The sequence below is a fragment of the Vespula vulgaris genome, chromosome 11, assembly GCF_905475345.1.
Source record: "Vespula vulgaris chromosome 11, iyVesVulg1.1, whole genome shotgun sequence".
NCBI lineage: Eukaryota > Metazoa > Arthropoda > Insecta > Hymenoptera > Vespidae > Vespula > Vespula vulgaris.
Window position 1 is genome coordinate 7,320,118 of NC_066596.1, and position 24,357 is coordinate 7,344,474.

Sequence of the window (24,357 nt, forward strand, 5' to 3'; positions counted from 1 at the left end):
AAAAAATGCACAAAATTTTTTCTCTGTACATTTATCACGAATTATCATCAACATTTATAAAGTACAATGATATTCTGTACTATCGTTAGTATACGCAAGTACGCAATAAATATGACTAAAATTATTTTATATTCAAGATGCGTCAATAGCTATGTTATGTTTAAACGAATGCAGTATTTTTTATGTTAATTAGTCATAGAAATTTAATAAAAAAGAATAATTCTGTATAGGCATTAACAGTTTTACTGAGTCCACTATTTATTTAATCACATTTATATTTAACAATAGATATCACGTAACGTAAATTATTTTTAACTACAACGCAAATGTAGATCTTGATAATTATTTATAAAATTCAGAAACGATATCAAATCTGCTCTTCATAAAAAAACTACTTTTATCTTCGGGATAGAATGTTTATCGAATTTTTTTAAAACGAACATAGCGCAGCACATATCTGTAACATACAATATTGTTATTTTTTTAAATCATTGTTATAAAAAATAAAAATAAATATGAGAAACAAATAGAAAAATATAAAATGATGTGATACATCATTTACGATGACAGAATTTATTATACGCACAATTCTTCTTCTTTTTAATTACCATTTTCATCTTAGATACAATTTCAATTTATCGTAATACTGATTTTTTTTATAACGAAACATAATGAAGTATAAAAAGTATAATGAAACTTAAGAATTAATCTGTTATCCTTGAATACGATATTTATGCGGTGTCTCATAAATAAAGTCATATGGGAGAATTAAAACATAAGAACATTATTCCGAAACGTGCAGGAAAAGATTTATAAAATTTTTTAATAAATGTATTTGCAAAAAATTTGATATTATTACACGCGAAGTTTACACATTTATTTTTGTCAGAAAAAAACAAAATAATATAATTTAAAACAATGCATAATCGTATAGATCATTCGTGGTTGTTATAATCCTTTTAATAGTGTTTCAATACTTTGTGCGTACTTAAAGACGACATCTGATTATTTTCATTTGTGTTACCGTTGTTTTAATAATATCTCTTCGAGCGAATTCTAACAGGGTAACGATGACATGTTCATTTTCCCTTCAATTCAAAAATAAAATTTATACAAGTACATATAACTAATCTTTCCAAGTAACTTACCTTCGGAGAAATATAATCTGCGCATGTTTCTTTCTTGCTCTCGTTTAATGTACTATCATTTTCCTGTGTATCAATATAAAGAGAGCGACGTTATTTTTTATTCAATGATGACGTAGCGACAGCCGATGCATGAAAATTTGATAAAAATTTGAATCAAGAATGATTAATTAATAATTATCATTGATTTTTTCCTACACACACATACACACGCGTGTGCATGTATATGCATATGTACATAACATTTTTGTATCGAAATATCATTTTGTGGTATTAATAATATAATAAAAAACATTTGCGGCAAGCGTTTATTGGATGAAATAAAATACCATAATCAAAATTGATACGATTATTTTGTTCTAACCTAATCGATTCTTCACTTCATAAGTATTTAAATAAATATATATTTAATTTTGCGATTATAATCGCTCTTAACAATAATATTACGCAACTAACATTGCAAAAATGACAAAAGAAATATGTAGTAAAATACAATAAATTAGAAACGATAGAAATAAATATAAGCATATACGTATGTAAGCATACAACTGAAACTTCCATCAATTGTTTAGAAGTAAATATAAATTAGAGATATACAAGCCTTTATTACAGCTAATAGTACTAGGAAAATAAATAACAGTAAGGCCATATCTATGTACATAGAATACATCAATACAAGCACAAATAAAAAGGTTATATCGAAACTGAAGAAAAGAAAGCGTCAAATTTCAATAGTTTTTCTTACATAAATAATTTTACATGACCACATTCGCAATTTTGATTGATATTTTTGTTTACAGTCGAAACAGATCGTGCGATTTTACATGTCACTTCGATACAATAAATCGCATGAGTGTTAATTATATTAACTAGTAATAAAATTGAAATTTGTATCATTGTACTTTCATTTAAAAGTAACCCGTTTGACTCCGTCGTCGAAGTTGCGATCTTTCCATAATGCAGCATTGTACTTTGTACGAGATTTATAGAAAGAAAAATATAGTTTTTTTTGTACATAAAATTTAATTGCACACTTTGACGTTTTGTCGTATGCGCATATTTGCTAAATTATAGAAAAGCCTATAGTGTATTTTTTGCTTCATTTATTCGGACTTTAATTGAATTTTCAAATACATATTACTCAATTTACTACATTCTCGATTTTGCTCGCTACAAGGTGAAATTAGACGATTTTGAAACGATGTTATATAGTAAATATGGAATGTTCGTTTAGCTCGCCGGTAATCTTGGTAGAAATGTTGGAACGCGTATAATAATTTCAATGCAATAACTTTGCATCCTTTTTAGCAGTTTACGAATGTTCTAATCAAGACACGAACTTTCATTACGAATCGTGCCAGAAGAAGAATTCCTTTTCCCGTTTTACGTCCGTTTCTTTTTAATAACAGCAAATTTTTAACACAAAATATTTATATCGATGAACTCCCACGGTTTATCAATATCTCCCAATATATTCCATTAATTTAAAAAATAATAATGTCTCGATAGCAACGACCATTTGTAAAAAAAAAAAAAAAAAAAAAAAATCTACGTTACGATACTCTTTCCTAAAGAGCCAATCGACGTTAACTACGTATTTTTCGTAGCCATTTGGCCATATAAACTTTCACAACGAGTTAACATACGACAGAGAAAAGAAGCCCAAATCTATCCGACTATATTTCCTGTGCACTTTTCAAGTTATATAAAATTCATCGATAACAACGTAATTACTTAGGTAGTTTCAACAATAAAATCTTATATGATTTCTCACTAAGTGCGACCAAGTGAGACGTCCCAAGTTAAATTTGAGGTCAGGTGGTCTCACTTAGTCTCGATCGTTAAACTCGAAGTTGCATTTGAATAATCTGAATGTTCGCGCGTCGACAAAAGTAGGATAAACTTGTTTCAAGTTTATAAACGACTTAATGCGATCAATGGTCGTTAAACTTATCGAAACATAGAACAGCTACCAAATCAGATTTGGCCATCTACGTCGACTTGATATCGGAGCGCAAGATATTGAGCAACATCCGTCATCCTGTTGATACTACGATGAAGTCCTCGTAAATGATGTCTGAAATTGTTGGCAATGGAATTAGCTAGATCGATGCACTCCTCGTTCTCTAGACTGGAATCATTTTCAACTCCGATTTCCGACTCGGAATCGGACGAGAGAGAAGACGTGATCGAGGATGCGCTCTGTATGCTTTGCATCGAGGTAGTGCTTGGACAACGAGCGTGTCCCAATCTGTTGGCTGTTTCCGTACTCGTCTGATAAGCAAGGACCGACTTATCGGCATCTTCCTCTTCTCGAGATTGGGCACGATCCTCCTTCGACCAAAGCAACTCGACTTTCATCTGATTGACGATGTGATACAAACGATACAAGTCCGTGTTGGCTAACGTTTCTTTCACGTTATTGCCGGCTTTCAAACGAATCGTATCACCAGCATCGCCAACGGTCAGATCCAACAGTCTTCTCGGTATCAAGATCGTTTCTTCCATCTCGCTGACGGTCTTGACGAATCTTTCCATGCTGTTCAGAATGCTCGCGCAACTGAACTCTGGCTCATCGTGCCGCGCGATTCTACGCAGACTCGTCCTACAACACATAATATTATTATCCCATTACTTTCATCTTTGCTTCAAAGGGAGCAACGTTTGGCGCATCTCCTCACGCGCGCACACGTGATAGCGCGCTCAAAAGTGAATGACGTACCGCCACAATGAAGATAATTTTTTTTGGTTGGGGAGGAGAGAGAGAGAGAGAGAGAGAGAGAGAGAGAGAGATCATGGAAAGAAAATATTACCCCATACGCAACATTTTAACTCGTTCTTAGACGCACGCACACCGACGATTTCTCCGTTACAACATTACAAAAGGACCGCGAACATCGACTCGAGCTTCGACCAACGCCAAGAGTCGTGTTCTATCGAACGTTGTAAAGAGCATTGCCTTTTTACGTATAAACGTATACGCACATACGTACCCAATCACGTGCTACTCAATATGCAAATTCAAATCTACCTTTTCCTATCTCTCCTACACTTTCCATATTCATTTTTAATCATTCATATTCATCGTTACAGTTATTAAATCATTACCTTTTCCGTTGGACTTAGAATCGAATGGAACATAATAACGGATATCGTATGATAATGAAATTGACAAAACATTTTTCCATATTTCCGTGCGGATTGTGTCTTCGATCGAAAGGGGAAACAAGTATGCACGATATAGCACGGGTTGCGTGTTCCGGAGACACCTTTGACCGACGCGCGTCCCTTGAATAGGCGCGAACGTCATCGGTCGTAGCCTCCGTGCTTACATACTTGTTTATCTTACATAATGAATCGATATCGACGAGTCTACTTTTCTTTTATCTACATATGTATATAATAGATATGCAGATAGATGGTCGAATTACGTTCCTACGATGCGTCCTTCTTTGCACTTGTTCGACTTTGACCTTGCTCTTTCTCCGTCTAAACATTAAACGAAGATTTCACTCGTTATCTATTACAAGACTTTTTCCTCATCATCGTGCACGATGACTCGCCATTCTGCGTATCTCTATCCATCTTCCATTCTCGTATTTGTCGTCGAGAATTCGCTCGACTATACGTTTAAAGAAATAATTTAGCCGTTTGAATAGCGCTCTAAATTTTCGAATCTATTGAAGGAAGTATGTATATACGTGTATATACATGTAACGAAGTACGTGGTAGTTGCGATCGTACGACTCCCGAGTACACGAGCACTCGTTATCGCTCTATGCTATACTATGAATAATTGTGTCTATCGCTATAGGACTGCACTATGTTTACTTAATGTGAGATTGTCTTTAACTTACGAACTTTTTAATTCATTTATTACATGCAATTTGTTATTTTTCATTTTTTATATTTGATACACCAGGCTCGTACGAAACCGTGATAACACGTTCTTATCATTATCGAAAGAATATCTTATGAATATTTTGTCCGGTACTCTTAAATAAATATAAAGCCTTTATCGAAATGAGATAACAATCGTTCAGCAATACTAAAACTAATGAAATTCATCGGTTTTACGAAGGAAGTCGTTATTTATTCTTTTTTGATGTCACTCGAACACGATCATATGTGTATTATACGAATATCAGGCATCGATCTCGTATGTGTATCGAAAGTGCTTCGTAATCTTAGATATATAAAATCGTTCTATTATCTATAACTATTTTTATATTTCTCCAATCTAACGTTTTTAATTCGTGGTTACGATATCGCGCGTCAAAGATAAAACTTTAAGAGATTTAAACTCGTTTAATCATTCGGCAACGTTGCACGCAGATCGCATCGACCCAACGCGACTATGTAATATAGATTTAATAAGGCCTCATTAGTTTTCATAATAAGGGCTTCAGGGTAGCTCATTCTCTAGACCGAATATTACGTACATCCGTCGTTCTGATCATTGAAGAAAATCGTCGAGAGCATCCTTTTAAAAGACTTCCACGTTCGTTACCTTGAATTTCGACGATGTAAAGAGCATTTACACTTCCGTTAACTTTTAAATCCTCGGGTCTTTTTTACGCTTCTTTTACATTTGCACAATGAAACATTATTCTCCGTTATATCTCTCACTGACCTTTTTTTTTCATTCCTATGATTTAATCGCGAAACTGTTATCGGCCTTATCTTTTACATTTTTCGAGTAAAAATAAACTTTAAATCAAATATTCGTACATCTAGGGACATAGATTACATCAGAATTCGTTGCGAGGAAACGAAAAATCATCATATTTATTTAAAAGCAAATTTGTTAATCGTTCGAACGAAACTATGTCTAGCACGATTCACCTTTTAACATTCGGTCTTTTCTTTAATTGTTACACGAGCCAGGGTATATCCCAAACTTTATTTTCGACGCGTTACACAATCAAATGGAAGATGAGTTCGCTTAAAAAGGTAACGAATTATAATATCCTTCCGACGAACTTTGGATTTGGAATCTAAAGAGCTTCCTAGTTGGGGCAATATTCTTGCCTCCGGCAACGTTTTGTAATGTTTACTTTGAATCACAGATTGAGATTTTGATTCCTTCGAAATTTGGAACGCAATCCAAACTGGAATAATATAAAATTATTCTAATGTTTTCGTAAAAGGATATGTCATTGGTTCTAAAAAAAAAACGTGTGCGTGTGCGTGTGCGTGTGCGTGTGTGTATATATATCCGAAAGGTAAAGGAATTCACGTGGCATAGCCTCATTTCGAAGAAGCCACATCATTGGATATCTCTCGATTCTCTCTTGCTGCTATCTTGTGATACAATGTAACTCGACATATCTTTTTCATCCCTCGTAGCTCGTCAAATTGAATTTAACCGCGTAGGAAATGCGATACGATATCCTGGATGACGTTTTATCCTCGTCATAGGCTATGACTAATTCGATGCACCCGACGTAGACGAACGATTTTTCTACGAAACAGGCACCGCTACGAAATAGGATTATACGTTTGACCATGAATCAGCCTAATTTACTATTTGCCAACACCTCTGCGGTTTCTTAGGAGCTGTATTAGGAGAATGCGTGTCACGCGTTTTCAAACTTATTAACTTACGACGAGCTTATCCGAAGGATCTTAAAGGAGAAAAGAGAGACGAAGAAGGAGACAAAAGTAAGAGAAACGAGAGAAAGAGAAAGCGAGAAAATAACAGTTATTCGTACCTGCTGCTGTCGACGTTCGACGTGATGTCGGAATAATTCATTGTTCAGGGTTATGCTCGATTTCGTGGATTTAACGATGCGTCTACGAAGAAGCGACGGGCCAGCTGATTTTTTCGGACTCTTACACTACACTGTCACAACGCGTTGCTTCACGCGAGGTAAGAAAAACGTGCGTGATTGGACTTCCTAATATCTCTTCCCCTCTTAGTGCCTTTCGTAAAAAAAAAAAAAAAACAATCGTTCGATCAGATTATTGGGTAAGAGTCACAGTTATGGAGAGGACGAGGTAGAGTGGAAAATCGTTGACGTTGATTAGCAGCGCCGTTCTCGTACGATAATATAAGCTTCGCTATATACATAAAAAGGTCACGTGACGTTAGGAGCGTCATCTCTCGCCAGATCTATGACGTAAAATCAGTCCTTTCGCCGATGTCGTCAAGAATTATTTCGAAAACGTAATTGACTTACTGCACGCGCGTGCTCTTTCCTTTGTAGTAACGCGCAAGACGTAGATATACTCGCAAAATTTTATTTTCGAGCACGTATCATGCGTCCGATAAATGCGATCGCTCGATTATTAATATTTTCCTCGCTTTTCGAATTTTTCATAGGAAATCATTTGACGTACTACGTAGTACGTAGAAAATTTCTATCTATGCTTTGACCGCTCTTGACTTTAGCTTCAAGAATCTTCTTCGATTCCAATTCGACGGATATTGCGGCCTTGCTCTTTGGAATCCTACAACGTACGTTCGTTTTTTTTTTCTTTATTTTAAACAATTGAACGAGTTCAGTTATTTGCTTCTCACACTTTCGACGCTTTTTCCATGAAATTTCAATAATATCGTTTTTTCTTTTTGCGTCAATGAGACGAATTGTAATGCATATGTACGTATGTATAAGTTATTAACGAGCTGGAGACCTTGGTCGCTAATATCAAATGTTTTTTTTATTCGCTCGTGGGTACCTACCTTTTATGAATATGAAAACATATACATATGTATACCCATTTTTCTATTACGTAGATTGCCAGGAATGAATATGGAAAAGAAATAATAACAGAATAACAGATGACGTTGACTTTTTACTTCTTATTACGACTCGTGCATACAAACGGGATGGTGAAAATTCAATGGAAGAGACTATAGCGAAGTTGCTAAATTGTTTTCTCTTACATTACCTCGATCGAAATCCTTTGATCCATTAATCGTGGCTTCGATCTGTAAAATTATCGATCGATCAATGTTAACCATTGGTATATTATCGGATGGAATAATGTACCGACGGTTGTACTTGGGAGTACACGGTGTTTACACGTGTTACGCCATGTAGTATATGCGAATTCGATACAATGCTCGCGATATACCGTTCAAAATAACGTTGAATGCACTGTTCATAATGTGTACAAAGAAACTCGTTTTACTGCGCATAATTCTTACAGCCAAACGTGACACGGGCGCGCGAGCGCGCGCGCGCGTATCTATATATCTATTTTATTACATGCACATGTCCAGAAAGGAAGAAATATTATATATTATATATTCTTACGATACAATGTGAAAGTTCGAACTTTGTTTGCTAGTTACCAAGGCAACCGAGTTTGTTCGCACATATTACTAGCTTCGTTATCAATTTTTATTAACGCATAAATAATACATGTTACACTTTAAAAGAGCAAGATATATCAGGTATGTAAATTTAATTACGTAGTTTTGTTAGATATCGACTCGTTAAATCTTCTTTTATGTAACGTAGGAATACTTGATAAATTTTCTGCCTAATTTGCCTGCTTAACGTTGTAATTCTGATCTTCGTAAGAAAAAAAGGAAAAATTCATTTTGACTAAATCATGATGTGCCGAGTATTGTCACCTTCGGCGATAGTCCTCCGATTCTATCCATTTTGTATGAACGGTAATACGTGCCGTGGAATTACTAAATTTCCGGTATTGTCGAACGTGGAAAATCAAAGATGTATAGATATAAATACCAATGAAGTTATATGTAAGTTACGCCATTTTTATTATCATCGATTTTAATTTAATTGCTTTTGCAATAATTTGTTATTTGCTGTTTAATACTTGTAAACACATTTAATGATACTTTAGCGACACGTATGGCTCAATCTCACGCAGCGTCAGCCGTTAGCGAAACTTTAAATCGTGATGACACGCTACCTTTGATGGAGTCAACGAGTGCGGAAGTGATGTCGGAAACTTTTGAAATACCGAGTAAATTTTTGCGACCAACCATCGAAGATAGAGCTCCGTTATCCTTCGATCAGATACCAGGTCCCATGATAATGAAGCTTTGGGAAAAATATTGGAAATACGTGCCGATTTTCGGTACGCAACTGTTTTCCAGTCTGCTAAACAACAGATTCAGCCAGGGTATGATCCGTCAAAAGTTCGAGCTGGGAGACTCTATCGAAAGACTCGTGTTTACACGACACGTTTAACGTTCTTAGTCATTTCTTCCGCATTGCTAATTTTGACTAATTTCTTGACTGAAAGAAATTCGATCACGATTAGCACGTTGTATCAGTTATTGTAAATTTGCGATTTTAGGACGATTAAGTTGGAATCGCAACATTACGCCGGTTAAATATCTCTTTAATAGATACGGTTGTATCGTAAGACTCAGTGGTCCATTATCCGGTGATATCGTCATGATTCATAGGTAATGGCACAATTATTCGTACAGGTGAAAGATATTGTTTTATTGAAATACTGAATTTATTTTCGCACATCAGGCCAGAACATATAGAAGAAGTTTTCAAACAAGAAGGCAATACGCCTATTCGTAGTGGTATCGATGTTCTCGAGCACTATCGTCTTCACTATCGGAAATATCGTCTCGCAGGTGCTTTTTCAATGTTAGTATTGTACATATGTTTCTATATCGTTAAATGTATATGTATGTATTTCTGGCAAAAAAAAAAAAATCGTTCTCCTATTATAGGCAAAGTACGGAATGGTTAGAATTGAAAGAAAAAGTACACAAACCGTTCAATAAGATAGATCCAAAGTTTTTCAGAAAGCTTGAAATAGTTTCCGAAGATTTCATAGGTCAAATACGAAAAATACGTAATAGACAGGACGAAGTACGTATGTAGTTTTCAAACGGGTTCCAAATCCAACTGCTAGAACGAACATTTTTACGAACGATTAGGTCCCTAATAATTTCAATGAAGACGTTGCTCGCTGGGGTTCGGAATGTTTCTTCACCCTTATATTCGATAAGAAGCTTGGATTTCTCGATTCGACAGGACAGAACCCTACGTCGGAGCCAGCAATATTCATCGATGCGCTTACGACCGCTCACAAGTATTTGAGCCGTTGCGAAACTGGTTTTCAAGTATGGAGATTCTTTGATACTCCCTTTTCTAAACGGCTTTTTTCGGCGTGCGATGTTATCGATGGGTGAGCCACTCATAGCTTGATATCATTCTGTGATATCAAATTAATTGATTTTATTTCAGTATTATAGGTAAATACATTCGTCAAGCACAAAATATGTTTCGAACCCGATCGCCGTTGTCTTGTTCCGAGGAAACTTCATCTGTTCTAGAAAAGTTGTTGTTAGCTCAACGTCTTCATCCCGATGATGTTTCCACCTTATTGATGGACATGGCAATTTTGGGAGTTCAAGCGGTAAAGGCGATTCGTTAAAAATAATCAAATTAGTCTCTATGTCTCGTGCTTTTAGATGACAAGTTGCGAAGCGTTTCTTTTATACTTCTTGGCAAAGAGTCCCCGAGTTCAGAAGAAATTATACGAAGAGATCGTTTCTGTTATTCCTAACGCGGAATCTTCGATAACCGAAACTAATTTGCAAGACATGCCGTATTTAAGAGCTTGCTTGAAAGAAAGTCTGAGGTATCATAATATTTTCATATCGATAAAAATATCTAATTTGAATAATTTTACGACGCGGTTACATTTTTCAATTCAAGATTGCGACCTGCTTTTCCATACATTACCAGACTATTACCAAATTCGATATGTCTCCATGGATATACAGTACCAAAAGGGGTAAACGCATATGCCGCATTTCTTTCGCTTTGCATCCATTTTTCACTCTAAAATATTACAAATCTTTAGACTTTCGTAATAATGGCCAGTCAAATAACGTCACAACGCGAAGAAAATTTCGAAGATCCGGAGAAATTTCGACCGGAAAGATGGTTAACGAATCGAGTGGACGATGATTTTCAAGAATATAGTTATTTACCATTTGGACATGGCGCACGATCTTGCCTGGGAAGACATATGGCTGAAATAAAAATGGCATTGCTTACGGCAAAGGTAAACGTGAAAATGCTGAAAAATCCATCATACACTGTCACTTTGGGTATATATTTTTAGTTGGTCCGGGAGTTCAAAATTGAGTATAATTACGCCGATATTGGAACCAGTTTTTACATGATGAATGTACCTGATAAACCTCTTCGTTTTCGATTTATCGATAGAGATTGAAGCAACGATTATTACATACTTGGATATGACAAAATAATTTTGTTATAAAATTTTTTCTACGAGTTAAGGAATATGAATTATGCAGGAAATAACAGTAAGTAGGCATTATATTAATTCTATCGAGTGTTGTATTTATATGGAAACTACTACGTTCTGTCAGTTATAAGTGTGTTCAGTAATTACTATTACTATTTATTTTAATAAAAATATGTTATATATTAACTTTTAATTTTTACCTTTTAACGTTCAAATTTATTTGAAAGAAAGCACAATTTAGGAGATACCGATTTCACTATGCTTACAGCCGGAAACGATGATATACGATAGTTTTATAGATGTTACGGAACGTTTACGGTGGATAATTTGAGAAATCATTCAGTTGCTCGATGATAATAATGCAATCTATCATAATCACGAAATACTGAAAAATTTCATTTTAAATAAATTATTCATTAATAATTGATGTAAACCAAAGCAAGATTGCAATTTTAAATCTGTTAAGATTACTGACCTTGTAAACGAAGTGATGGCCAAAATCAAATAGACCCAGCCCGGAAAGCCTTAGTCATTTTTGTGTAATTTGTAGAATAAATTGGAAAATCTATAGAACACAAAATTTTATAGACAGTTACAACGTCATCGATATTTATCATGTTCGTTCATATAATTTGTTTTGGCAAAATACCTTACCTCTTCTTGTCTTTCTGAATCGTAGGTGAAATCTCTCAAAATATGAAGCGCGTGCTCAGTATGTTTTACCTAAATTACATTGTATAAAGTAATTATCGCAAGCTTAGCTTGCTTATATATTTTCAAAAGTATTTATTACTTTGAAAACGAGTAAAATACATTTATCTATCATTGTTATTACCTTTGTGCAACATTTTTCGATGGTGTTATTTAGAGATATCACTTTAAAGAATGATATAGCTATCGACAATACTACGGGTATAAAATCAAATATATACGATAATTTGAATGAAAAATATGTATGCTGTGCCTGTACAAATCCCAGTACGTATATAAATTGAGTCATCATGTCAGTGGTTAGTTGTATTTGGAACGTTTCGTGGAATTCATAACATGTTTTTGAAAGTTCCAGGTGTACGTGCCTTTGGAAATATATTTTCAATAGATGAAGCAGAGATATTTTGTAAAGTTATAAATAAACAATAATTGTTACATATTTACATTATTGTTAATAGACTTTGTTTATGGTGAGGAGTATCAATGAAACGTTGGTAATTTGATCTTTTGAAAGCTGTGCTTATCCGTGTTGCTTCTGAATTTTTGTTCGTGGTTAAATGTAAAATATATTTGTTAATTTTTTCAAAGATCGACGCCGTATACCTATATATACAAAAAAATATATATGTTTGTGCGAGTACTAAATTATTGATTTTTATTTTCATTCGTTAAATTCATTCCGTTGAGATAAAATTTTTTTTTAACGATTTTCTACGATGATCGATAGTTAAAATTTTATTTTCTACAAAATATCGGTTGTGACTCATTAAAAAAAGGAAATAGTTTCTCTAAAATACTGCTTTTTTTACAAAATTATTAGTTAACGCGTACCAAATAAAAGATTCATATTTCAGGTCCATCAAGTTATTAGCAACTGAACAATGATTTATTATAAATAAAAATAAATATGGTTTCATCTCTTTTAAGCTATCCTTGTACCACGATAATTCTGTTATATTTATACTGACAGAAACTAATATCCATATGAGAATATTACGCTTTATTCTATTATGTAAACTTTGATATTTATTTGGAATATGAAGTCTTTCCAGTGTATCGTTTATCATAGTAATTTTGTCCAAGCATCGTTTCCATCTCTAAAATATAATAAAAAAATGGATTAATTCTTAACTATAACCGTTGATAAGTTATTCATTAATCGTAATGAAAAAAAATGTGGAATTATAACAAAACATCTAATTGGTAGTACGTGAATTTCTAATATAAATATTTGGAATAGTTCGATAGTTTGAAATAATAAATAACATACTTGCTTATAATACTGCGAACCGATCACTGTTATCATCATAGTAAATAATTTAGTATTGAACATTATAAAACCTATTATATCTTGACAAATGAAGTTGTGATTCTGCAAATAAATGGAAATGCTGAAGTAAATAAGCCAGATAATTATTACATACAAGTTACTGAAATATGCGCTTAGTTTTCCGGGAAGATTTTCGAAATTTCCGAGTGCAAAGAATTTTAAAATTAGTTCTAAAGGGAAAAAAGCGTTAGCTAAATTACTCGACATAGTTGTCATTATACGATTCTACACTCACTGTGCTGTATTGAAGTATTACGTACCATTATATTCCAAACGTGCTTACAATATCCTACGTGTATACTCTCTTTAATAGATTGATCTATCAAGGAGTATTAATACGTAATGAGATCATCCATTAGCACTTTTGTTTACGTTTCGCTATGTTTATTACACTTCGACATTCGCCATTATAAAGATTCCATTTATATTAATCAAAAGAAAATAGCAATTTAATATTGTGAAAGTAACCATCGTATGTACATATATTTTATGTATATAGAATACTTCGTTTAACTTTCATTCCTCTTAATCTCGATAAAACTAGTTTATGTCATTATTGTTTAATGGATATGTGATATAAAAAACAGACTTGTACGTTGACTTTATAAATAAGATCTTTTTAAGGTAAATAATGCTATAATCCATTTTTTTTTTTTTTGAAAATAGTTACAAATCAGGATTTTTCTATAATTACATTATACTATATACAAATACACAATTTTTTTCTTATATAGTCGCAATTATTATGTCGTGTCGTGTACACAAATAATTATCCAATCACAATTAATGTTCTTCATAAGAGTAAATTGTGCATGGATAATCATTTTAAGTATACAATCTGTATGCTTGAGAAAGAAGTATATAGATTATGAATTATATATAAAATGTATTATGATTCAATGAAGAGTGTATTGTGTACATCATGAGCAATAAATTTACAACTCGTCTTTTTTTAATATATTACATCAAGTTCATAGGTAATTAAACTGAACTATTAGAAAAACTCAAAGTATCAAGATTGTTTTGTGGTAGCATATTAAGTTGATTCAATAAGTTCTCTCTTTCGCGCAAACACATCCAAGCCTTTTCTTGTTCCTTTTTTGTTAGTGGTATTTTTCTTTGTTTAGAAAGGATTAACTTTTTATAATTTTCTATCACTTCGTTATCTGCCGCAGTAATTCTTCTTTTAAGTGCCTGTCGTTTACTCTCCTCCTGTGCAAGGTTCAACAATCTCTTTAGTTGCGTGACGTTATGATTAGACAGAGCGGACAGTTCTTGTTGACATCTTTTGATTTCAGTAAGTATCTCGTCGTCGTCTTGATTCTTTTTCTGCCCATCTGAATCTAGTATGCCTTGTTCTATTAATTCTTTGTGCATTCTTATTTCCAAATTCATTGAATTTTGTATTGTTAAATCTCTAAGAACTGGAGGATCATTATTTCTAAATAATTTGTTATCTGTATTATTATTTGCAACATATACATTTTCCTCTAGTAAGGCAGAAACTAGCCTTTGTGTTAAAGGACCGGCAATGCCATTCATTTTTTTATCTCCTTTAGGTACCAAAAGAGACACGTCCGTACGACCTTTTTTTTTCTCTCTGTTTGGATTAGCTGCATCTTCTTCTTGCAATAAATCATTATGCGCCCAAAGTAAACTATAGTGACGACCTAATGGTGGGATTTTTTTATATTCACTTAGATCGCTATGCATTACAATTAATTCTTCCAATAGCTTGATATCATCTGGCATAATGTCGGTGCAATATGGATCTACAGAAGCCCAAAATTTATTAGGCGTATCATTTTTTGGCAATAATAATTTTGGAGCATCAGATTTAGATCCTTCGATCTTTCCTATATCGTGTATATTTGGAATTGCTTGGTTTCCTAAATTTCCAGATGTTTTTTGTTTTACAAGTTTAGTAGATACAGAAGTTTGAGTTTTGGTGCTTATTTCCTTGGGCTTAAATTTTTCTTCTCTAACTTTTCTATCCAGAAGCGATAAACCTTTCCCACTTTTAGATCTTTTATCTCTACGTTCTTCAGCCGAAGATAAACTTGCTATTTCATCCTGAAGCATTCTATGTCTTACTACGACAGAAGAAAGTAAGGTTTCCAGTTCTAATTGTAAAGCATCCAAATCTTCCATACCTACGCTATCTTCTGTCGTACGCTGTAAGACACTAGCGTATCTTGGAAGATGTCGACTATTATCAGCTATCTTTAAAATAGGTATTGACATTATAGATTCTGTTCCGCTTGGACTCATGTCGGCATTAAGCACAGATGTTTCTGCAGTTTTTCCACACTCGCGTACCTTGCCAACAGCTTTCTTAGAACTTTGTTTACCTTTTCCTGACATACTCTTCAATGTAATACAATATAGGTGTCAGTATTAATATTGAAATGTATCGCGGTGACTAATATTTTCTGTCTGTCACTTCCAAAAATACCATATTCTATAGGAAATTGTTTGTTATATAGATTCATATAAATACGGGCATATTCATTTGCCTATCGAATGTCTTTTTTGTGAAATTATTTGTGAAACGTTTAATCATCAACAAGGAAACTCAACAGTTCGTAAAACTGTAAGCATGCACAAAACAAAGGTTAGGATTATTCGGAATACACTGCGTGCTTCTTAGTATCATAGACCGCTTGTTAGTCTATAGGGATTTTTGACATTGTCGATACATTTGAATACTTTACAATCGTAACGTTAAAAGAGTGAAAATAAAAATCATCATAATCGCATAATTGAAATGACATGAGTGGACAGATTACATATAGAGAGATATAGATTATTATAAAATATATTTCAACAGGAAATATTTAATACTGAACATGCTAATTTACTATGTCATCGATATCGACGCGCGCGATTTTATCGACGGAAATTGTGACAACTTTGAAAATGTGGCGCGAAGTGGCGTATCGTTCCAAGTTAACTTTTCTCAGTTAAAAGGATCATCGTACGAGAAAGTAAATTCATGGTTTAGCTTACTGCGACTTTTAAGGTACTTAAAAAATCGTCGTTCGCGTTGACAAAGCTGTTGGCTCTTTGTGGAAAGCGACGGAATTGACGGGAAATTGTAATGATTGAAAGCAAGCTTGTGAAACAATCAAGTGTTCGTAGAAATGAATTGCAATGGAGAGTCGTCTTTGGATGGTAAACGTAGGGTCAATTCTTACATGGATAGCAAACCTATCGTCACCAGTAAGTTCGTTTCTATGAATGTTTACACTTAACCTCTTTACAATGACGATCATCAATGATTATAGTTATCAACGCCCCCTTTTCGATACGAGCTCGATATCTTAGCACTTTTCTTTGATGCTTTAATACTTTTTATAACGAATTTAAACATTTATCATACTCGAATAATGATTTCTATTAAGAATTATTTTCCTTCCCTTGCAGTAATCGCAAAATTAAAAAACATATGCTGATTAATGTGTAGCCACTTTTCAATAAAAGCATTTGACATGAGATGTCAGAAATGAAGCATCTTTACAAATAATCTATAGCCAATCTTTCTTGCGTTTCTAATTATAATTTTCATTTCTTATGACTTTTGCATATGAATTACTACGAAGCACTTTTAATTACTATAGATGCTGGAGATGAAGAATTATTTTCTACTTTGGAGAACAGTTTGCTTCAAGCTATTCCTGAGAGCACGGTCGAGTGGCGTAGGTCATTTGGCAGACCTATTAAACAGGTTAAACTCGGAGCATCTTTTGTATCATTTTCAAGAGATATCTTGCCCAATGAAAAAGATTGGCATCTCATAAATCAGCCAGTATTACACATTTATTGGAGTGAATGTACTGTAAGTGAAATTAAAATATTTCGCGGTGTGTGCGTGTGCGTGTGCGTGCGTGCCTGCATCGTGTGTGTGTGTGTGTGTGTGGCGCGCGCGTATGTGTGCTTGCTTGCGTGTATATATACGTACGGATATACGTGTGTATATACGTATATACTATTTTTTCTTGGTCCTTTATACTTTTTACATAATAAATACGTGGAAAATATAATTTTAGGATATTGACGCTTATAAAACAAGTGTGAGAGATGACATAGATGCTTGGTTGAAAATATTATCTTCTTATCACATTCAAGACTGGATGATCGTTATAGTGGAAACATATGATCCAAAAAAAAGTACCAAATTATTACCTAGAACTACTGTTTTAGATAAGATTAGAAGTGACTTTGCTTCAAAAGCTGGTGATAGGTAATTTAAATCGTATTAAATTGGAAATAAAATGTCTCTTTTTTTAGGTAATTATATTTATTTAGATAATTGTATTTATTATTTGCTATGTCATTATAATAGATGCTTTGCTGTAATAAATCCTATTAAATATAAATCTCGTTCGACGGAAACTTGGAGAGGATTAATCGGACGTATTCGTCATTTGATGCTTACCGCGTATGACAAAACTCTTTCTCGATTCGAGGATATTATAAGAGAACAGAGAGAAAGTCGGAATCTTCCTGGTTGGAACTTTTGCCATTATTTTCTTTTACAGGTAACGTTTAATGTTCTAATGAATCCTATTTTTTTATATGTGGATTAATCGTATTAATTATTGTATCAATAACAAGTAAATATTTGTATTAAAAATAACGTGATTATATAAAATTAATTTATTTTATATCAATGTTTCAGGAAGAACTTGCATTTGTGTTGCAAATGTTGGGTTTATACGACGAAGCGTTGGTACAATATGATGAATTGGATGCTCTCTTTACACAATTCGTATTAAATTCTAATGTAGGAGGTACAGTTGAAATGTCCCTCTAAGTTATAGAATGTAATTTAATTTATCTTCATACTTAAAAGCTTTATTTATTTCTTTTTTGTTAATATCTTTTTTATTGCACACTAGTTGTACTAAATTTATTATCAATAATTGAATTTCATCGATATTGAACGGTATTCGTTTGTACGCACTATTATTTTTATTTTTTACAGATACACCAGCTTGGCTGAATTTATTCCAAACACCTCTTAATAATTGGGCTGGTGTAAATTTAAGTAATGGCGTTAATCATCATTTAAGATTTCTCTTAGCCGAATGCAAAGCGTCATTGCTGGATTTTAGAAGTTATTTATTTAGCAGACAATGTTCTATGCTTTTGTTGCTTAAAAAGCCATGGGAGGTTCGTGCAATGAAATTTCCTTCGTATCGTTTTCTTCTCTCGAATGTAACGAAATATTTTAATCTGAGGATTGACTTTGGCTGCAGGTTGCACAGCGATGCTTATCTTTTATTCACAATACACTGAGCGAATTACAAATTCTAGAAATTCAACGACCAGAAGGATCTGTTGAGTGTTGGGCTTTTTTGTGTGCATTAGAAGTGTTGCAAGCATGTCAATTATCAGCTTATAGCATAGATAACAATCAACAGTTGGATCTTTGCTCTTTACATACCGCGAGTTTATGGGCCCTTGCACGGGATAAGGTAAACTTTGTAAACTTAAAATATTTTACTTAGTGTTTTAATTATTTCATGTGATCATATTTTTTGTTTAGTTAGGAGCATTAGGAAAATTATGTGGTCTCATGCCTGGTAGCGAACCAACTAGCGAACAACTCCACACAGTTGTTTACCTTATAGCAGGTATGGGAGATTCAGAACCACAGAAGGAAGGAAAAGCAACTCCGATAGATAAATTGAAGGAAGCGTTATCGTCTAAAGAAGTTTTTAAAAAACAATACTTAGAGCATGCAGAGTTAGCTATGGGTACTTATAAACATGTTGGACGCATAAGATCAGCTAGATTAATAGGCAAAGAATTAGCGAGATTCTATGGTGAATTAGGAGAAAATCAGAAAGCTGTAGCATTTTTATCTGATGCTTTGAAAACATATATGGATGAAGGATGGTATCATCTAGCAGCACAAACACAATTAGAATTAGCACAATGTTATAAAAGAATGGACGACGTAGAGAAATATATAGAGATCTGTGCTGCGATTTCTTGTACCAATATACTTCATATTACTGTACGTAATACATATTTTGAAGAAATGTTAGGATATATGAAGATGTTAACTTTGCCACAGCCATTACTCACAGAATTTGGACACTCTTTTATAATACTCAGTATGGAAGTTAACGTAATGGACAAAGTAGTGCAAGATTGTGTAGTTAATATTGTGATTAGTGTACAAAGTTTGTTTCCTAGAGAAATAAAATGTACAGGTGCATATATTTCTGTTGAAGAAGTTCAAAAACCTTTGGCTCCAAATAAAAAAAAAGGTTCAAAAGTGGCAGCAGAGCCACCAATACAATTGTAAGTATTTATTTTTACTTATTAGTGACTGAACATATATAAGACATCTAAAATTTTTGAATTTTTTCGAATGTTATAATCAGGTTGTCAAGTTGTACTATAGAAGATATGAAGCCACTTGATCCAAGTCTAGCATTATTACAAGTATATTCCTACTTGAATTGTAAAGAAGACAAAAGTATAGGTTCTGCTAGTGTTATGTATAAAAATATTAAGCCTGTGGTACGACGTTCAGATAGCGCTAAACATAGAAAAGCTTCGATAAATATGAAAGGTGACTTTAGCAAATCGTTATCGTGTGCTGAATTTGTTATGAAACCAGGTATAAATATATTTACATTGACCAGGCGGGTTGATTGTCCTGGATTTTACAAAGTTGGTCAATTGTCACTTGTTATTGAAGAGAAATTAGAATTTTTATCCCCAATTCTAAATCCACGACTATGCTATGAAGTTGCAAAAACCCAACCAGTAATTTCTTTGAAATGTGGAAGAGATCTATTGGCTGGGCTTATTCAAGATATAGAATTAGTTATATCAACTGGAAGTATGAGGATAACACAAGAAATGAAATTAAAATTACGTGCATCTAGAGGATTAATGATACAATTAAATGACGCGGAAGCAGTAATGATTAAAGAATTAGAAACGCCACTGCCATCGTGTGAACCATTTCAAACGATAAAATTGGGATTAAAAGTTTTAGCAGAGCTCCCACCCAAAAAAGATCCTTCTTCTATGGAGCATAAAGTAACTTCTTGTATTAATTACTAGAATTAATAGACTTAGACTTTCCTAATACGAAATATACACATTGCAAGTGCTATTATTTTTTCAGCTTAGCGTGCAATGTCCATGGGGTACAGAAGAGAGTATCCTTTTGCACTTTGGTCCACCTTTAATGACAAATATGAAATTGCATACTGCTAAGCAGAGAAAATTCGTTCAAATAATTGTTACAGGGTTAACAAGTCGACTTTTACAATTATCTGATCCTCATTTGGCATCAAATACATCAATGGATTTAAATTTTAAAAGTTTAAATCCAACTGCTGGTCAACAGTTAGTGGTAGGTAGTGGAATGAATGTATCATTTATGTGGGAAGTTGAAGTTGGCAAAGATGAGAAAGCTACAGTACCCATTAAGACTGATTTTCGTGTAAAATATGTACCAATTAATGACACCGAAGAAACAAGTAATACTTGTCTAAATGACGATCCTTTACATATACATAATTTGCAAAAAATAGAAAAAGCTTCTAGTGTATATAGGTGTAATTTCGATGTCACAGATTATGTGGTAAGTACAAGAGATGTTATAAGTCTGCTATTAACTAACTATACGTATGTGTATATATATATATATGTATGTATACATCACTGTAATCTTTAATTCACGCATATAACGTTTTTCAGACATTATTTACAGTCTCCTCAAGGGTTGAAGCGGGCGGAGGTGGAGGAGAATTTTGCCGTGCTGGTAGTATGTGTCATCTTTATCTTACAGTGACACGTATGTTGTATACTCCTAATCCTAATCCTCCACCTCAACTAATGTATGAGGTATTAGCAGATCAAACTATGTGGGCCGTTTGTGGCCGAACTGCAGGAATCATTTCATTAGAAATTGTAGAAAAACAGAGCGTTACGTTAGATGTTATGCCTCTAACCAGCGGTTATTTACCTTTACCCGTTGTTAGATTGTCTCGATATATTCCTGCAGTAGAAAGTAAGTCAGGTAAGTACTCTAACAAAATGTGTATACGTGTGAACTCTATAAACCCTAACATTGTTATTATGTGTGGACAAGCTTGCATCATATTTTGTAGTAATAGCTACTAGATACTAATTTCATTTCTTTTTTGTTTTTTTAAGATGTCACGCGTAAAGGTGACGTAACTTCAGGTCCGAGACTGGAACCATTCAGTCCAGGGCAAGTGTATAATGCTAGTAAAGCTCAACAAGTACATGTTTTACCTGCAGCACCTTCAGAATCTAATTAAGTTTCGAAGCTATTCTTAAAGCCATACTATACAACTTGGTTTCAAAGAATATGTTCTCATTAGTGTGATCAGTATAGTAAATTTAAAAGTTATTTTGAAAGGCAATTTCTAGTCCTCATTGTCTTCTCATGCAAACTTTTCTTGGTATAAAGGATTAATACTTTTACTTGAATGAGACTTGATTACAACTAAATTAATAATAGACACAACTTCCTCTCTCTCTCTCTCTCTCTCTCTCTCTCTCTCTCTCTCTCTCTCTTTCTCTAGACTGTACCATGATCGATCTTCATTCAGCATTTTCTTTTTTGCTTTACTTATAAAATCCTATTAAAAAACAAAGTAATAATGTGACAATAGACAACCACAAACGTAAGAAGAAAAAGTTCTTTATTTATACCGTGATAATGAAATAGAATTAATATTAGATTAATAGATTCGTACGACAAAAATTGTAAACAAAATTGAATATTTACATTATATTAAGATATATTTAATGTCTTATGAAAAAATCTTTTTATTTTTAATTTATATACGTTCAATGATAACTTTTTTGTTTTTTGATAAATTTCAAATGATGATAATATTATTTCATCCAACCACATTTATAATATTTGTTTTTTAAAAGAATTACTCTGTTGAGCTATGTATTATAATATGATGCCATACTTATTACATAGCATAAGAAAGTAAAGAATTTGTATGACGCATTAAGAAGAGAACGATCGGTATGAAATTTATTTTTATTAGGTAATTGTGAGATAATGTCGGAAAATGAAGATCTATGATTTTAATTTGAATTTGAGGAAAACAAATAATTCCTAGGTATAACAAATTTTGTAGTATTTTCATATTTTTAACTTTTATCGTACTATTACTGCAAAGAAGTGAATTTAATATCGATTGTCCACTTTGATGTTAATATGGAAAGAATTAGAGTATAATTCTGAATGAAATGTTTACCATTTAGATATATGGTACCTGTGCTCTAAAATATAAAACTGTTTTATAGTTTTTTATTGAATAATGTATATTATCTGCATCAATCATGATAGTTACATTCTTAATCCAATAAGTGCTTCTTCGCAATTTGCCCTAAATATTGATCTAAAAACTCATTAAATATAATCTGTACACATGACATCGAATATTTTCGAGGATCGATAAAAGCAGTGTGTATACGCGCGTATATGTGTGACAAAAATATGATAAAAATTAACGTTGAAAAAGATAGAAGTATCTGTATATTCTTACTTTCGTGCCAATATAGGAATTTTTCACTTTAATTACACATAGATTTTGTATCACATTGTTTAATTATAGTTCTTTTTGTTTATTTTTACAAATGTTTAAAACTTTGTGATATTTATAATGATCTTTTTTATTTACTAGCAATTCAACTTTTAGAAGAATAGAGTATTGAAGTATAATGAATTATATTATTAACTTTATCTTTACAAGAAAAAAATTAATTGTGTTTTTACTTTATATCGAAAAATATAAATTATGAAGAAAAGTAATAGAGCAGTAGTGCCTATTAGAAAATGTATAGAAGTGATGTATTATTAATAGTGCTAAAATATTAATTTTACTAAATTATCCAGTTATTGGCCAGTGATAAAAAAAAATAGAATCACGTTTATACAACTGTAACATTCTAATTTTACACAACAAACTGTTTACTCAACTCAGATATGGCCTTAATATATTAAGTTCACACAAATATATAGAATCTTTTTTAGAATACCCTGCATTTGATTGACCGATATTAATTTACGTAATAATTAAAATCAGATTATTGAAAATTAACATTATTGTAATAACTGTATTAAAAAGCATGAATTATATGTATATTTCTGCAAATGCAACTCAAATTATATGTGCGTGCGTGCGTGTGTGTGTATGTATATATTATATATATATATATATATATATATATATATATATATATATATATATATGAGTTATAGAAATAGTTAATAAATTGAGATATAAATTTTGTATTAGTTTGAATTAAATGAGCAGTTTTTGTAATGAGAGATAAGATTACATGAATGTAAGCTCAGATATTTAATTAAAAATCAGTATCTTGGTATCTTTCACTGCACTTATAGTTATTATAAATATGTAAAAAAAAGAACAGATTTACATTTACAAGTACTTGCATCGAAAATTTGGTATAATATCATACAGAATCATGTTCTATTAAGATGTATTTATGTTGCCATGTTATTCTGCATATAGATTAGTTTTGATCGGATATACTTTTTTTATTCAAGATGTAAATATGATGAATGTTATAATATTCTACATACGTGATAATTATATATTTTATACGTTGTCAGAGCTCTAAAAATTATTTAGTATTTATAGTAGTATAAAATATACATTTGTAAAATGTGAGAAGATATTTTTATTTGGTATTGTATCAAACTAATTAACTCATTTTTTTCATTGCATAATATATAAATATTATCTAAAATTATTTGTTTATTACTTAAGAATATTTAATAATTTTGTTTTTTATGCTAAAGTAAAGTGCTAAAGTAAAAATATCTACATATATAAACAAATTGATAATGTTTTGAAATACTAAAAGGTACTGTTGTCATATCAAAGGAAATTATAA

General features: G+C 32.5%; 5 protein-coding genes across 14 annotated transcripts; 2 read left to right on the top strand and 3 right to left on the bottom strand.

Annotated features, from left to right (window-relative positions):
- Positions 1-1,730: 1,730 nt before the first annotated feature.
- Positions 1,731-7,058, bottom strand: LOC127067551 (uncharacterized). 2 transcript variants are annotated; one of them, XM_051002604.1, is made up of 2 exons: positions 6,860-7,058; positions 1,731-3,750 (listed from the first exon to the last, which is right to left on the bottom strand). In XM_051002604.1, exons 1-2 carry the CDS (start codon positions 6,898-6,900, stop codon positions 3,123-3,125), a joined length of 669 nt encoding a protein of 222 aa, XP_050858561.1. In that variant the 5' UTR covers positions 6,901-7,058; the 3' UTR covers positions 1,731-3,122. The 2 variants fall into 2 exon arrangements, with proteins under 2 accessions (XP_050858561.1, XP_050858562.1); XM_051002605.1 differs by lacking the exon at positions 6,860-7,058 and adding an exon at positions 3,959-4,121.
- Positions 7,059-7,288: 230 nt separating this feature from the next.
- LOC127067538 (probable cytochrome P450 301a1, mitochondrial) lies at positions 7,289-12,522 on the top strand. 7 transcript variants are annotated; one of them, XR_007782654.1, is made up of 13 exons: positions 7,290-8,547; positions 8,615-8,862; positions 8,967-9,248; positions 9,426-9,537; positions 9,611-9,733; positions 9,820-9,961; positions 10,030-10,280; positions 10,340-10,511; positions 10,567-10,736; positions 10,814-10,892; positions 10,962-11,165; positions 11,226-11,430; positions 12,052-12,522. XR_007782654.1 is itself a non-coding variant. In XM_051002570.1 (13 exons), the coding sequence occupies exons 3-13, from the start codon at positions 8,709-8,711 to the stop codon at positions 11,334-11,336; spliced, it is 1,800 nt and encodes a 599-aa protein (XP_050858527.1). In that variant the 5' UTR covers positions 7,290-7,605; positions 7,885-8,547; positions 8,615-8,708; the 3' UTR covers positions 11,337-11,565. The 7 variants fall into 7 exon arrangements, 3 of the variants coding, with proteins under 3 accessions (XP_050858528.1, XP_050858527.1, XP_050858526.1); XR_007782655.1 differs by having other exon boundaries at positions 12,433-12,522; XR_007782651.1 differs by lacking the exon at positions 12,052-12,522 and adding an exon at positions 11,600-11,900.
- On the bottom strand, positions 11,614-13,946 carry LOC127067543 (uncharacterized). Of its 3 annotated transcripts, XM_051002589.1 has the most exons (7): positions 13,354-13,629; positions 12,915-13,180; positions 12,528-12,686; positions 12,208-12,448; positions 12,027-12,095; positions 11,848-11,937; positions 11,614-11,757 (listed from the first exon to the last, which is right to left on the bottom strand). In XM_051002589.1, the coding sequence occupies exons 1-6, from the start codon at positions 13,627-13,629 to the stop codon at positions 11,902-11,904; spliced, it is 1,047 nt and encodes a 348-aa protein (XP_050858546.1). In that variant the 3' UTR covers positions 11,614-11,757; positions 11,848-11,901. The 3 variants fall into 3 exon arrangements, with proteins under 3 accessions (XP_050858546.1, XP_050858547.1, XP_050858545.1); XM_051002590.1 differs by lacking the exons at positions 11,614-11,757; positions 11,848-11,937 and adding an exon at positions 13,674-13,946 and having other exon boundaries at positions 11,973-12,095; positions 13,354-13,455; XM_051002588.1 differs by lacking the exons at positions 11,614-11,757; positions 11,848-11,937 and having other exon boundaries at positions 11,973-12,095.
- Positions 13,947-14,092: 146 nt separating this feature from the next.
- Positions 14,093-16,046, bottom strand: LOC127067541 (transcriptional adapter 3-A). Its single transcript, XM_051002583.1, has one exon. The coding sequence runs from the start codon at positions 15,775-15,777 to the stop codon at positions 14,395-14,397; it is 1,383 nt and encodes a 460-aa protein (XP_050858540.1). The 5' UTR covers positions 15,778-16,046; the 3' UTR covers positions 14,093-14,394.
- A 374-nt stretch (positions 16,047-16,420) lies between these two features.
- LOC127067532 (trafficking protein particle complex subunit 10) lies at positions 16,421-23,868 on the top strand. The gene is made up of 12 exons (XM_051002559.1): positions 16,421-16,635; positions 17,034-17,251; positions 17,463-17,656; positions 17,759-17,954; positions 18,095-18,206; positions 18,401-18,588; positions 18,675-18,893; positions 18,965-19,728; positions 19,812-20,478; positions 20,567-21,028; positions 21,145-21,466; positions 21,604-23,868. Exons 1-12 carry the CDS (start codon positions 16,557-16,559, stop codon positions 21,729-21,731), a joined length of 3,549 nt encoding a protein of 1,182 aa, XP_050858516.1. The 5' UTR covers positions 16,421-16,556; the 3' UTR covers positions 21,732-23,868.
- The last annotated feature ends 489 nt before the right edge of the window (positions 23,869-24,357 follow it).